The sequence below is a fragment of the Talpa occidentalis genome, unplaced genomic scaffold (genome assembly GCF_014898055.3).
Source record: "Talpa occidentalis isolate TD23 unplaced genomic scaffold, MPIMG_talOcc4v2.1 talOcc4.6, whole genome shotgun sequence".
Lineage (NCBI taxonomy): Eukaryota > Metazoa > Chordata > Mammalia > Eulipotyphla > Talpidae > Talpa > Talpa occidentalis.
In genome coordinates this window covers 99322464-99336463 of record NW_023604972.1, presented here as the reverse complement: position 1 = coordinate 99336463, position 14000 = coordinate 99322464, and the positions used below count along the sequence as shown (strand labels likewise).

Genomic DNA, 14000 nt, shown 5'->3' with positions numbered 1-14000 from the left:
TAGAACAATGAAATCCTGGTAATAATCACATTTTAAGAATCTATTTACTGTTGTTCCTATAAGTAGACGGGAAAATATTATTCAGCTACTAATGGCAACAGTGCTTTTTTGTTACCTACTTTAAATCCTTTTTAGAGCCTTCCTGGTGGCATAGGGATTAAGTCTCAGCGCTACCATGCTACCACCTCTGTGGCCTGATTTGATCCTTTTGTTTAATCTCCATAGACATGAGAAACTTGGTTAAAAAGTATGAGCCTCCCAGATCTGAAGAAGTTGCTGTTCTGAAACAGAAGTTGGAGAGATGTCACTCTGCAGACCTTGCACTCAATGTAATTACGTAAGTAGATCTGACACTGTTATTCAAGAATAGATATAATTTTTTCCCATCCAGCCAGTCCCTAAATCATTTTCATCTGTGAAAAACTGACTACCCATTAAATCAGATTTTTTTTTATTGAGTGGACATTTTTAACAGGCTTAAACATGAGGTAATAGTTTGCCTTTCATGGTTTAGTTCTGTTCCTCCTGTGATTAATGTATTCTTTGGCTTACAGGCCTTGTCATACTCTACTACTCATGGGATCCTCTGGGGCAGCCTTCATAGGGAATCCCTGAATTTCTCCTTGGCCTTTTTACTTTTGGGTTCTTAACAGGTCTGACATCTCATCTGAAGACCAAATATATACTGTTCCATTCCACACTTGTTTATTAGTGAGGAAATTTGGTATATTTTCTTTCAGTGGTAAACTTTTACATTAAAAGTTGGATTCAGTAGAAAAATATGCTTTTAGAGCTCTTTTTGTAGCCATAAGGAATACCTATAATATCTTTGTGATTTCTAGGCTGAAATGTAGACATCCCCATGTTTAGACTCTATGCCTTACAAATTGATCTACTACTGAAAACTAACATTTTAAGAGTTCTAAGTGGTTAGGGATCTGGGAAGATAATAGGAATGGTGAAATTTTTTTTTATTTTTTTAAAGATTTATACAAGAACCGGGGTAGAGGCCAGATGCATGGAAGGGTGAGAGGATTCACCAGAGACAGAGTGGGGAACAGAACAGGCAGACTGACGAAATAACACTGCTGAGGGGAGCAGTGGGCGTGACAGGAGAGGTCTGCCGCGCCATGTGGGACCCTCGCTGGCCAGCAGGGATTGAACCAGCACTGCAGAGGCTGTGGACAGCTTCACAGTGCTGCGCTCAACCGCTTGCGCCACCAGGGGAATCCCATGGTGAAACTTTTCTATGGAGTCAAAAGTTCTCTTTTCACAATTTAGTGGGAATTAGCTACATCTTATAGTTAAGATATATTTGAGAGGTTTTTGATTTCTATAAAATTAATATATGCTGCTAGATAATGTATGAGAAGCAAGAACAATACACGAAGGCCTTCAGATCAGACATACATGACACATTCCTTAGGCCTTTGCAGTAGAATACCCAAGGACCTATGAAGTGTGCAAAGTATAGCTTAGTCTAGGACTTTAAATTGGCAGATTTGACTCCTGGGCTTCAGAGGTATCAGGTTTAAAGAAGTGATCATAGAGAGTAAAGAAATGTGGACTTTAATGAATACAAGTATTACAGCCTGACTTAATGGGTGCTTCATAATTTTCATTTTAAGTACTCAGATATCAGAATAAATTCCTATATATTACTATTTTTTACCTATTTACTCTGATCATTGAATTTTTATTTTTTGCTAATATCATACTTTTTATAGTGTTCTGATACTTGGGAGGTACACATATTCATTCCTTTTCAGATTCTTTTTGATATTTATACATGATCTTTCCCAGATCAGAGTTAGAGTTGACAAGTTAAAATTTTGGTTAAGGTTTTAATTAGAAATTCATTGTACTTAAAGATTAATCTGAAAAATGTTAATTATCCTATCCATAACTTGTATCTTTCCACTTGTCCATTCTTTGTTCTTCAGATGTATTTTGTATTGCATTGCTTATTTTATAATTTATGTTATCAATATTAGATTGCTTTTATATATATATACATACACACATATACTGATGGTTGCTTAACTACAGGAAGAAGAGGAAAGGCTATGAAGACGACGATTATGTCTCAAAGAAATCGAAACATGAGGAGGTATGTGCTCCAAAGGTAAATTTTAAGTTGTTTTTGTATAATGTTAAGATTTTGTTTCACTAGATGAACTAAGTAAAACAAAAGTAAACTTTTATACAATCAAAAGAACAGGATTTCAAGATGGGAAGGAGAATGATGGGTGAATAAATTGGGGGAAAGTTTGATGATGATATAATGGACAGAACTGGACTTTGGGTGGTGACCTTAATATAACAGACATATAGCATGCAAGCATTATAGAGAAGTAGGGTTTGAAGCCTTCATTTTTTTTGTATGACCTTTATGTACAATGTACTAAAGTCTTAGGATTCTTCCCATTTCTGACTCCGCCGTTTTTGAAGCAGTATAATAGTTACTTGATGAATCCTTCCTATCATCGTAGAAGGCACAGGGTTACACATACCTGCTAAACTTTTGCTGTTTGTTTATTCTCCAAGGATTGTTGTTTTACCCTTTAAAAGAAAATCTTATCTGGCAAGTCAGATATAAAGGAATTAGGTAAAAATAACTTTTATTCCTCATGGGAATAGTCTGGTGAGACCATGCCATGTTACTCATTAATAAACTACTAGAAATTTTTCTCATTTATTTAGCTTCTGTAATCAGTATAGTAAAACATTTTCCTAAAGGAAGGCAAGAACATAAGCAATACTGATTATGCTTCAGTATAATGTTATACTTATTTTCTTTCCTCCTCAGGAAGAATGGACTGACGATGACCTGGTAGATTCTCTCTAACTATTTGAAATTGATTTGTCAATACTAACTAAACAGCAGAAGGGAGAAGCATAACTGGCATTTAACTATTTAAAAAGAAATATGAAAGCATCAAGTTAAACTTTTCTATTTAAAGTATTTTCCTTTGAAAGCATTACATGAAATAAAGCATCTTCAAGGGAGCCAGAATGGCACCTGGTTTGTAAAGCTTATCCACAATGACTAATACCAAATTAGCCTCTATAGTAAATAATTTTAATTATAATTTATTTACATTATTTTAAGGAAAATGCAGTAAGCAAACGTACCCGTTTTGAAAAAAAGACTTCACAAAAAATCTTATTCCTTAGCTTATTTAAAGCTGTTTTTTACCCTATAGAAAGTGTTTATAAAATGGCTTCTCAAATGCCAATAATTTTGTATGTTGCTACTGAAGTCTACAAAATGTACCTCAGCTATTAGATGGTACTCAGAGCATTATTATCTGAAAACATTTCCATATGGGTTTTTTTTTTAAATAATCAAATGTGCAGTCAAGATAAAAATTTAAAATTTTCTATTTAATAAACTTCTTTCAACATATTTAGTCTGAAATACTGCTAGTAACTATAATTCCAATTTATATGGCTTTAAATAAATATATGTAATTTTGCTGCTACTTTCTTACCTGTACACACCCTGAGATTGTTATCTTGACTACATATCTAGGCCCTATTTGTGAAAAATCGCTATTCAGTGGGAAATGCCCATGGTTCTTAAGTTTCATCTTCTCCTGGGGACCCTGCTCTAGTACTAAATTACAGCTGCCACCAGAGGAGGAAGAAAGTGATGAAATTAAGTGCTTAGCTGTATTTAGAGAGAAGTAGCCAATTATGCAAGATAACCCTTGGTTTTATTTTAACTTAACCCTTGTGAATACTTCACAAAAATACACATACAGAAGCAAATAAAACTATACAAACTAAATATCCAGCAGATACACACAAGTAGTCAGAAGTTCAAGGATGGAGAGCTGTTAAAGTGGCTGATATTTGTATAATCAAAAAAATCAAGTTGGAATTAATACTTTTGACAAAAGCATTCTAGGATTTTTTTTTTTTTACCAACTTTTGTTAAATCTATAAAATGGTGGAATGGGGTAACATGCATTGACCAGTACAAAGACCAATAATATTTATTGAACTCAAACTATTTACCGTGTAAACATTTAACAAAAGTATTATGAGCTCTAAATACAGTCTTTGACAATTCCAACAAAATAAGTGGTATGTTTAAAAAATAAAGCTGATGAGCAATAGACCCATTCTATATATTTTCTTTGAACAGTTCCAGCAAGATTGAAATAGCAGTATTTTAAAAAAGTATACAGCAAAAAGATTGTTCCTATTATAATGGCAAACTCTGGAAACTGTAAATACAAATAAAGTCATTGAACAGTCATACGGTCATGTTCCTAATCAGGAAGAGTTACAGTAAGAACAGTCTGCAATCCAGTTATATACTCAGTTGTCAACAGAATACTTTTTCTTCTCAGCTGATTTCATACTTCTTTTTCCAAGAGACACAAAAACTTTGGCAATTGGATGTATTTAAAATATATTTTCAAAGTTCAAGATACAGTCATAGCATTTTGTTTTGTGAGAGGTGATCAGTACACCAAGGCTCAGAGGTTGGTAAAGATTGATTCCATATGTGGAAAAAGTGCAAATATCCTGCACAGATAGCTTACAAAGCTGCTGGCACCATTCACCAGCAGAATCTGGGGTTTTGTTTGCATAGCTCACACATCACTGGAATGTGGAAAGGTGTGCTATTTTTTGGCAAGAGCAAAGGAGACAGTATACTGATGTGATTACCATGTTGGGCATGCTGAATCCATGCAGAATACTTGGGCGAAGGCTGCTACCTGACATCATTGGTTTTTGTATACTGGTTTTGTTTTTGTTGAAGCAGTTCTGTTATAGCCAGAAGCTTTTTCAGTACATGCTAGACAAGGAAAAATTGAAAGTTTGTCAAAAATTGGAGGAATGGAAACGGCAATTGGATAAAAAGCCCTATCAACTTCAGAACATATTCATTCAACACATAAAACTCACTTCTTTTATTCAATGTCATAATGTTTTGGTCAAGACGGAATTTTTATATGCTGAAGTGAACAGAAATTTATTTTCATTCTCCTGTCTATTTGGGATGGAACATCTTGCCAGAAGACAGATTTATTGTTGTAAATGACACCTGTATATGTCTTAAGCCCTCTTAGACAGTGTACGGACAACAGCTTGCAGCATTAAGGGATCATCAAAGAAATTCTAACTGCGCTGGACCTAAAATCAAACAGTTCCTTTACCTTTCTTTAAAAGTCTTCATTCACTGGGCCAATTCTTCAGTAAGAATTTTATTTTTAATTTAATATCAAGGGCATGTTATAAGTAGATGCAGCTCCAGTGTACTGACTAGACATACATGCCATGGGCTCATCACACACAGTCTCCAATAGGTTTCTAATGTGATTGGAATCTTAGTGAACCAGGTTATAAAGTTGCCCAAATTTGAAAATTTCAGAATCTCAGGTTGAACAGAACTCAGAATCACCAAACTCAATGCTTTTATCTCTTCCACAAGGTCCTTGCCTAACGGTTAGCCAGTGCACTGACAATGCTTAGGGGATGCTTATTAGAAATGACAGTTTCCAAGGCCACACGCCAGCATCTCCTTGAAATATTTTTATCAAACTTCTCAAATAATTTTCATGTCTTTCACAGTTTACAGATAATTTATCATGTATGTGCTAGAAAAAGCCACATTACTATTAGTTCACTCAAATGTATATGAATATCACCACTTTTCAGTGGACAATTATTGAGACCCAAAAGCAACGCAACAATCAACATTTACTAGCAAAGGAAATACATGATAGTCCTATTCTTGTCTGAGATCTTTTTGGAATATGACTTTGGGTCTTAAAAATTCAACAGAACTGATAAAATGGTACCCATAATTCAGCTACTTATTGCCATCTCAAGACCCTTAAGCTGGCATGCTAATGAAACATCTTTGTAATGGATGTAGGCAAAAACCTACCTGCTGTGCACCACGCTCATTACTGAGTGTTCGCAGTTCATCTGAATGGGCCACGCAAATTTCATGCAATGCTGCTAAATCACGGGACAGGTCAGTTCTAGAATGCTCTGTAGTGTCTGGAAGTTCAGGTACATTCTTTAAGAAAAATCATAAAATTTGCACTTAGAAACACAAGCCTTTACAGTCTCTTTTGAAAAAAATTCTGTTTATAGTAGATATAATTTTTAGCATTCAAGTATTAATTTAAAATTATAAAGCTATTGTCCAAATTAAACAGCATACATAAGAGCTCCATTATCAAAGTGTGATGAGAACCTGGCCTATAGTTTACCTGAGGGTGCCCAAAATACCTGCTACTACATGGAAAACAGTTAATTACAGTATCTTTTTTTTTTAAGATTTTTTTTTATTTATTTATACAAGAACCGGGGTACAGGCCAGATGCGCGGAAGGGTAAGAGGATTCACCAGAGAGCAGGGAACAGAACAGGCAGACTGACAAAATACACTGCTGAGGGGAGCAGTGAGCGAGACAGGAGAGGTCTGCTGCGCTATGTGGGACCCTCGCTGGCCGGGATCAAACCAGCGCTGCAGAGGCTGCGGACAGCTTCACAGCTCTGCACTCAACCACCTGCGCCACCAGGGGAGGCCCTTAATTACAGTATCTTTAATAAGGTTCAGAAAGTCACCATGAAAAGCTGAAAGTACTCTATTAGCATTAATAAAGCCTCACAATAAAATTTAACATTTGGTTTTTTAATAAATCCATCTCCCTCCCTAGTGGTAACAATATTTGGTATGTTTCTAAAAAAGTACAATACACTTAGGTTTTTTATAAATAAAAATTTAGAAAACTATTCATTAGCTGATTCAGTTATACATTTATTTGTTAATACAGGTAAAGGGGTAGGAGAATATGAGAACACTAGAAGAATATTAGAATATTTTAATTCTAAGTAGCTTGAGGCTAGGTTATGTGACAGAGCTGATAAACAGAAAAGGCTGGACTGCAAACATTTTGGATTATGGAAGAAAAATGGAGTCCCAACCATAAATCTAAAAACCCAGAAAGATAAAACCTGCTAGCCTAAATACTGGGGAAATTGTTTTCTTATAGCCCCTTAAATATTATCATAGTAAAAATGTTTTTTTCAACCACTGGCCAACTTCATTTTTTGTAGTTAGAAATAATATCTTCAAAACTTCTCAGGAGTTCACATATAAAAACATGGACATTCAGCACTTGAGCCTTTATTTTTCAACTTCATTATAAACATGGAGATATGCTATAATTACTTAACACTAGTTTTTATACCTAAGGTTGCAAACTAGGGTCCCAGAGGCGGTCCTGAGTAGTTTGACTTTACTAAGAAATCCAGTGTCTTACAAATTACTTTTAAAAACCTTATCACCAATTTATTGAAGTCCCAAATAAGAAATATAGGTAATCCCATTAAAATAAATATAACACCAAATCCATGTATTTTAGTGCAAGAAAAGCCATAAGAATGCTCATTCTCCAGTTCATATATACTCATTTAACCTAATCAGAACTGTAGGTAAAAAAGGTTATTCACAATCCCAAAGGACAGTGACAGAATGTCACAGGTGTTAAGATGGAACAGTTAAGAGGATGATGAAAAACAACCCAGAAACTAAAAATTGAAACAGGGAATCAAAAGCCAACGTAGAGTGTATGCCGGCTTCAAACCTTTTAGTGTAAGAATCAATGGTTAAAACCATAATCAAATGAAATAATTTGTCTGGAAAGGTAGACAAAAATAAACAGCTATTGGGTTTTTTTTTAAGTTCTATATAGAAAATCTGAAAGTATGGATTAAATGAGTTAACGCTCAGCTATACTATTGTTCTCATAGTTCTTGAAAAATAATATACATACCCCAAGTTCATCTAAAAACATGATCATACGATGTTTGTTACTTTTGATGAATGGATTTACACCTTCCATATAGGGTTCCTAAAAATATAAAAACTTTAGCTTAGTACATGCATTAAAACCAAACATTGTCTGATCTACAACAAAACCATACATATAAGCAAGATTTCTTAATAAGCCTAACTATGTCCATCAGCAGTATGTGTTCACAAGAAGTTAATCATCCAGTGACAGTACTGTTGTTCAAATACAAGCTAATAGCTGTATTTTTTTCATAAAGTAGAAATTCTAGATGGAAACAAATCAGAACACAAAATCTAACAGACACAAGTTGCTTATATGTAATATATAATTCATTCATAAAAATTACTGAGAGACTTATTTACCGAGCACCAAGACAAACAAGGTTAAAATTTAGCAGAGAATGTAGAATTTGTAATGCTGGTAAGGACTACAATAAAAAAATTCAAAAGCTAAGTCATACATATAAGTTACTCTTCATACTAAAATCACATCTACTGAAAAATATGTTGTAAAACAGCAAAGTATTAATGCAAGCTCTATTAAAATCAGTAAGATCCAAATAAGGACAGCAACAGTCAATTACAAAGAAATGATCATGAAAAATCATTAGTCTCTCTGAAAATAATGAAATACAAATAATATGCTGGTAGCAAGAAGTCTTTTTATATATATAAAGATTTATTTATTTATACAAGTACTGGGTACAGTCAGAATTGCAGGAGGGTGAGAGGATTCAACAGAGCCAGAGCAGGGAACAGAGCAGGCAGACTGATGAGGTACAGTACTGAGGGGAGCAGCAAGGCGGCAGGAGAGGTCTGTGTGCCATGTGGGACCCTCGCCCGGTGGCAGGGGATCAAACTGGCGCTGCAGAGGCTGCGGGCAGCTTCGCAACCCAGCGCTCAACTGCTGTGCCACTGGGGAGGCCCAAGAAGTCTTTTTTTTTTTTAAATATTCTGTGCCACTTTTACTCCAAAATTTATTAAGGAAACAAGTTTCAAAGGAAATATATATAAGAACACTTACATAACTACTATTTTGTGACACTGATAAATTAGAAACCATCTGAGGACTACATAACATTTACAAAAATGGCATACTATATCATTAAGAAAACAGCTGTGTATTTTCAGTTATGGCAAGAAATTTGCTACATATTAACAAAAGTAAATGATAGAATATCCTACTAGAATATTAAAATCATTGTTCTTTGATTGTGGGATCACCTATGGACATTTAAAAAAGTCATCTGCGTTTTAATACTTATGCTGGATGTTTATTGTGAAATTATTATAAAATAGATTGGAATACATTTCAAAGTGTTTACTGGTGGAACTTAAGCATAATAGAAACTGAAATAACAGTTCTCCATAAACGGTAAATGGTGATTTTAAAAATTCCACTATTTACATGTAAAATTGAAATAGAACTTTTAAAAAATGTGAACACACCAACAAAAATATAAATTTTCCTTACACGGTATTAAATGTTGAAAATTTATTTACACTATTTTTATAGTTTTATCATGTCAAAGCTTCACTCCTAAATAACATTTTAAAGTACCAAAATGTTTTTACCTTAGCTCCAAATTCCACAAGATTTGCTAAGTTCTGCACAGACTTAGCCACTAATATCAGTGTTCTTGCAGCAATAGGAGATGGGGAATCTATAAAAAAAAATTGGACACAGCTAATCATAACAACTACAAAGGCAATTCCAGGTAAATCTTTATATTTAGTAATATAGGTGTTTCTTTACTGTCAGAAACACTAACATTCTTCCATTCAGATGAATTCAATGTATTTTGGAATGTATGACCTATATAATTCAAAAGAACTTGCATCAAGGGGTGGGGGGGGAATGGTGAATACATTTGTCAGCATTCTAGTTTTCTGAAGAGGGTACACACAAGACCTAGCAATTTCCAACTGGCTGATAATCTTGTAAAATACCCACAAAGCTTTACTTTACTGCTACAGAGACTGACTCCACACACCCTCAGAGACAATCCACAAAGCTAATGTCAACACTCAGTCTAACAATTTGCAATTCATTTTCCCCAATCTCTAATAACAGCAAATAATTCACTTTAAAAAGCTTAATAAAAAAAGTTTGAGACCTCTGCTTTATCACGAGGAGAAAAAACATGCAATTTAATAAGCCATTTAAAATATTTAAAAAATTAGGAGACATTTCCTTGTAAACACCCTAAAATTATTTAAAAGTAATTATTTAAAAGTAAAAACTTACACATTATAGTACACCTTTTTTTAATTTTAAACTGCTAAACTAGACACCTTTTTTTAACTTTGAACTGCTAAACTACACCTAGTAATGCCCAGTGAATGGTTCAGAGCCAACATTCAGATAAACATATCTCCCTTAAAGAATTTTAGACTCTCAATACTTAGTAGACCCATAAATATGACCATTTTAAATAATAATGGAAGACAGTTAGAGATCTCATGGCTATATAAAATTAAAATATTCCAAGATATTTTTAGTACAACTTTGAGCTTCAAGTTAAAAGTGGTTCAGATTTCTACTTTAATAGCGGATCATTACATTCCCAGTCACAAATAACACTCTTACTCTTTTCTTTGAAAGAAACCTACAACATCCAAAAGTCATTCCATCATGGATGTTATGGGTAATAAGCAAACCAAGTCTAGTTTACTGGAGTTTAAAGTGGCTGATTAACACATTACTGACAACAAGACCACTAAAGGACCACTTTCATCATCTTCACAAAGCATTATTGTAGTTGTAGCTTTCATTTTAATTTGATCTTAAAATGCAGCTTACAATGGTAGGGACATTTTAGCATGTGTTGAAAGAACACAGAAAGCTTTTTCACAAACTGAAATGCCAAGTTGCAAACTGGAAAAAGTTATTTGGTACAAAGAATTTGAGACACAAGGATGGGAAAAAAAATAATGTATATCTAATGTCATCAGAGGTTCAGATATTAGATTGAAAAGGTAAGAAGTAAAAGGAAGGAAGAGGGAAAAGTAAGGGTCTTTGGAGTATTTTATACCAAGTCATACAATTAGAGAATTAAAATAATTAGATTTAAAAGAAAAAAATGAGTATCCTTACTAAATACTATGAAACTTTTTTTTCAGTCTCAAAATTTACAGAAGCTGATTACCTGAGATGATATTAAACATCCGTGGATTCAGAATGGCAGGACAGATAAGTCGAAGAAAAACAAAACCACTGAGAATGGGAGGAAAAATTTTTTTTAAGAAAAACACATATCTTATTAAAGTAATAAACAGTTTTAATATTAAAACCATGAACTTTGAACTAATTTAAGGAAGACCAAATATATAGCTTTAAGATAAGCTAAGGTAACTTTAAGGATGTATGTAATTCCTTCTTAAACATATTTATTTTTCCCCAGCTTGGAATTTTAAATTTATTTTGGGAAGATTTAAGTTGTATTGATAGCATTTACTTTCTTGGCTACTATTTATTTATTCTAGGCAAGTAGTAAATTTCATACTTTGGGGAAGCAGTGTATTTTGAATCAGTAAGAATTTCTGAAATAGCATAGGAGTGCCAATAACCTTTTGTACAGATACACGGTCCTATAAGATCCTAAAACGATTGTTCTCTCACTTCTCTTTTGTCTTTTAAATAGAACAGCCCAGGAAAGTCTGTTATAAATCCAGTTAGTTTGAACTTTTCATATATCTATATAAAACCAGGAATTTACTGTGTTTGAGAAAAAGGGATTTCTTGATAGATCAAAATGTATACAATAGAATGCTGAAAAGCTTTTTGGCAATAAACTCTTTCCGAAGTTTAAAAAAGTTCTCCAATTACAAAATAATATTAATAAAAATAAAATTCTATAAAAGCACATGGTTTAATAACAGTTGTCGTATATAGTTTTACCTATTCTTCTTACTCTGGGAACAATGCAGTATGTAAAACTATAAGCTTATATAACTACTCCTACTCTGTCTCTCAGTTGCTGGTAGAGAGTATACGTTGTCATGTAGACCATTCTCTTTAATTTCTTCTTAAGAGGAATACACACAGAAAACTGACCACCTGCTTCTTGTAAAAAGAAGTATTATCCCCAAAACTGATGATAAAATGTCTTCTAGATATTAAAATATTTGCGCTGTCTCTATTCTTTTTGATTGACTCATCAGTCTTCCCAGATTTATTTTCCAATATACACCAATTTTTCTAATTTTGGAATTCTTATAAAATATGTAACTTCTCAGACAGCATTTATTACAATTATATACATCATGTCTTAAATTTTATTTTTTAATTTATGAAGACTTGCATAATTTTTGATAAAAACATTTGATACTTAAATATGTCTTAAATATGAAATCTAATCTGGCAACATTAAACCATAAAACGATTTTAGTGTATAAATCTTCCTGTGAGACTTAAAAGATGATTTTAAATTTAAGAAAGAGGTAGATTCACATATATTTAAAAGCATACTAGAGACAGGAATCATCACTGAAGGCACAAATGCCCCTTAAGACAGCCTATAATGTGAAATAAACCACAAAGCAGAATTTCTTGCTGTATGCTTACCAATTGCACTTGTCTGAAACTTACAGTTTACAGTTTAAATTTTATCACACACATAACTTTGCTGAAACATCATAAGCTTTTCTTTTATATTCCTTTCATTTGCTATAAAGCCAAGAAATACAGAATCTATGATTCTTAAATATTAGGTCATATCGTTAACAAGAGAATTTATCTGTACAAAATTTAGATGGGGTAGTACTAACCCACATTTTCAAAACTAAGTATATGATACAGGTGTCTTTAGTGGGCAGCAAATTTTTTTAGGTCTATAACATGACTAGAAGTATATAGTCCACATATAATTAGACTGCCATATTCTCTGGTGCTTTTGTAATAAACTGCCAGTTTCCTTCAATGGAGTGGTGTATGCTTAACAAAAGCCTGTAGGCAGTTTAACCTCTACACAACTGTTTCTTCATTGGAAAAGTAAGTTAAAGTCATGGTAATACAGTCCCCTTGGATAAGCTACAGAATTCTATGACTTGCCAACATAATTACTGTTATACAACAAGCTCACTAAAACAGACAAAATTAGAGGCCCTGACTGGAGATCAGCCCAGAGTTAAAGATTATGTTACAAATCAATTAACAGCTAAACTATTCAACAATTACTGATCTTCCCTTTTAGCACAGACCAAATCAATTTCTCTTTCCTCTCCTTCTCCTCTTTCTATATTTATAAATATGTATTTATATGTGTACAAAGATTATATGAAGTTATGTGTAGATTTGATTGGTTATGTAACTTTTAACAACATTATAAAAGATTTAAAAAACCCCAAACAGTTAATTGACATAAATGAAATATAAAAGGTAGCTAAGTATCTCATGGTAACTTCCATAAAACATAGAAAGTTAAAATTAGAAGCCATCTGAACTCAGAACATATTCAGCAGGACTATGACATAAAAGGAAAAGGTTTTGAACTGTATATACTGTATACTGTTATTCTGCAAATTTTCAGTCATACATTTGATATACATGAGATATACAATGATGTAATAAAAGAATTGGTGAACCTTACCTAACTACTCTTGTTCTCATGGTGGTGTTTGTTGGCCACTTGTGCTGAACAGATTTCTGTAAACACCCATATATATACCTCAGTGTCCTGCCAAAGTAAGACAATCATCTCAATACAGAAAATAAAGTATAAAAAATTATCTCATTGCATCCCAAAGCTTAATTTACTAAATACACCACATTTTAATGCAATCGTCCTTTCTCCAAAATATTACTTAGCTAAATAAAAGCATACACACATTTAGCAAAGGATAAAGGAAAACTTTAATTAGCAATTCACTTAATTATTTACATCTACTCTGGAAGATATCTTACCATATATATTAGACTACTTCTCTACTAATGTTAAGTATGAAAGAAGTATTAGAATGAGGACACAGAGGAACTAATGAGTACAGATTCTGGGAGCAAATTTCGACTTAAGTTAAAATAACTTCTACCACTGGAGGGAATAAGGAAATACCAAGTAATTATCTGGTAGACATTTTGACAAGATACTCAAGTACAGGCTAGATACATGTGTCTTTTATGATTTTCTCATATCTGAGACTTCAAGCCTCTATTCATTCTCCAAGTAAAATAT

At 33.2% G+C, this 14000-nt stretch overlaps 2 protein-coding genes across 8 annotated transcripts in view; one reads left to right on the top strand and one right to left on the bottom strand.

Moving 5' to 3' along the window:
• Positions 1–13740, top strand: part of CCNH (cyclin H) — a 30139-nt gene extending 16399 nt beyond the window's left edge. Inside the window, exons 7-9 of one of the 4 annotated variants that reach the window (XM_037529461.2) lie at positions 226–337; positions 2050–2110; positions 10951–13740. In XM_037529461.2, coding sequence (XP_037385358.1) covers positions 226–337; positions 2050–2110; positions 10951–10980 — 203 coding nt within the window. In that variant the 3' untranslated portion in view covers positions 10981–13740. Of the gene's footprint in view, positions 1–225; positions 338–2049; positions 2126–2809; positions 3012–10950 lie in introns of those variants that run through there. The other 3 variants (XM_037529459.2, XM_037529460.2, XM_037529458.2) reach the window with 3 other exon arrangements.
• Positions 3701–14000, bottom strand: part of RASA1 (RAS p21 protein activator 1) — a 371951-nt gene continuing 361651 nt past the window's right edge. For all 4 annotated transcript variants that reach the window (XM_054688108.1, XM_054688107.1, XM_054688109.1 and 1 more), the window contains 6 exons: positions 13419–13505; positions 10977–11044; positions 9403–9491; positions 7808–7885; positions 5909–6043; positions 3701–4813 (listed from right to left, as the gene is read on the bottom strand). In XM_054688108.1, coding sequence (XP_054544083.1) covers positions 4730–4813; positions 5909–6043; positions 7808–7885; positions 9403–9491; positions 10977–11044; positions 13419–13505 — 541 coding nt within the window. In that variant the 3' untranslated portion in view covers positions 3701–4729. The remainder of the gene's footprint in view (positions 4814–5908; positions 6044–7807; positions 7886–9402; positions 9492–10976; positions 11045–13418; positions 13506–14000) is intronic.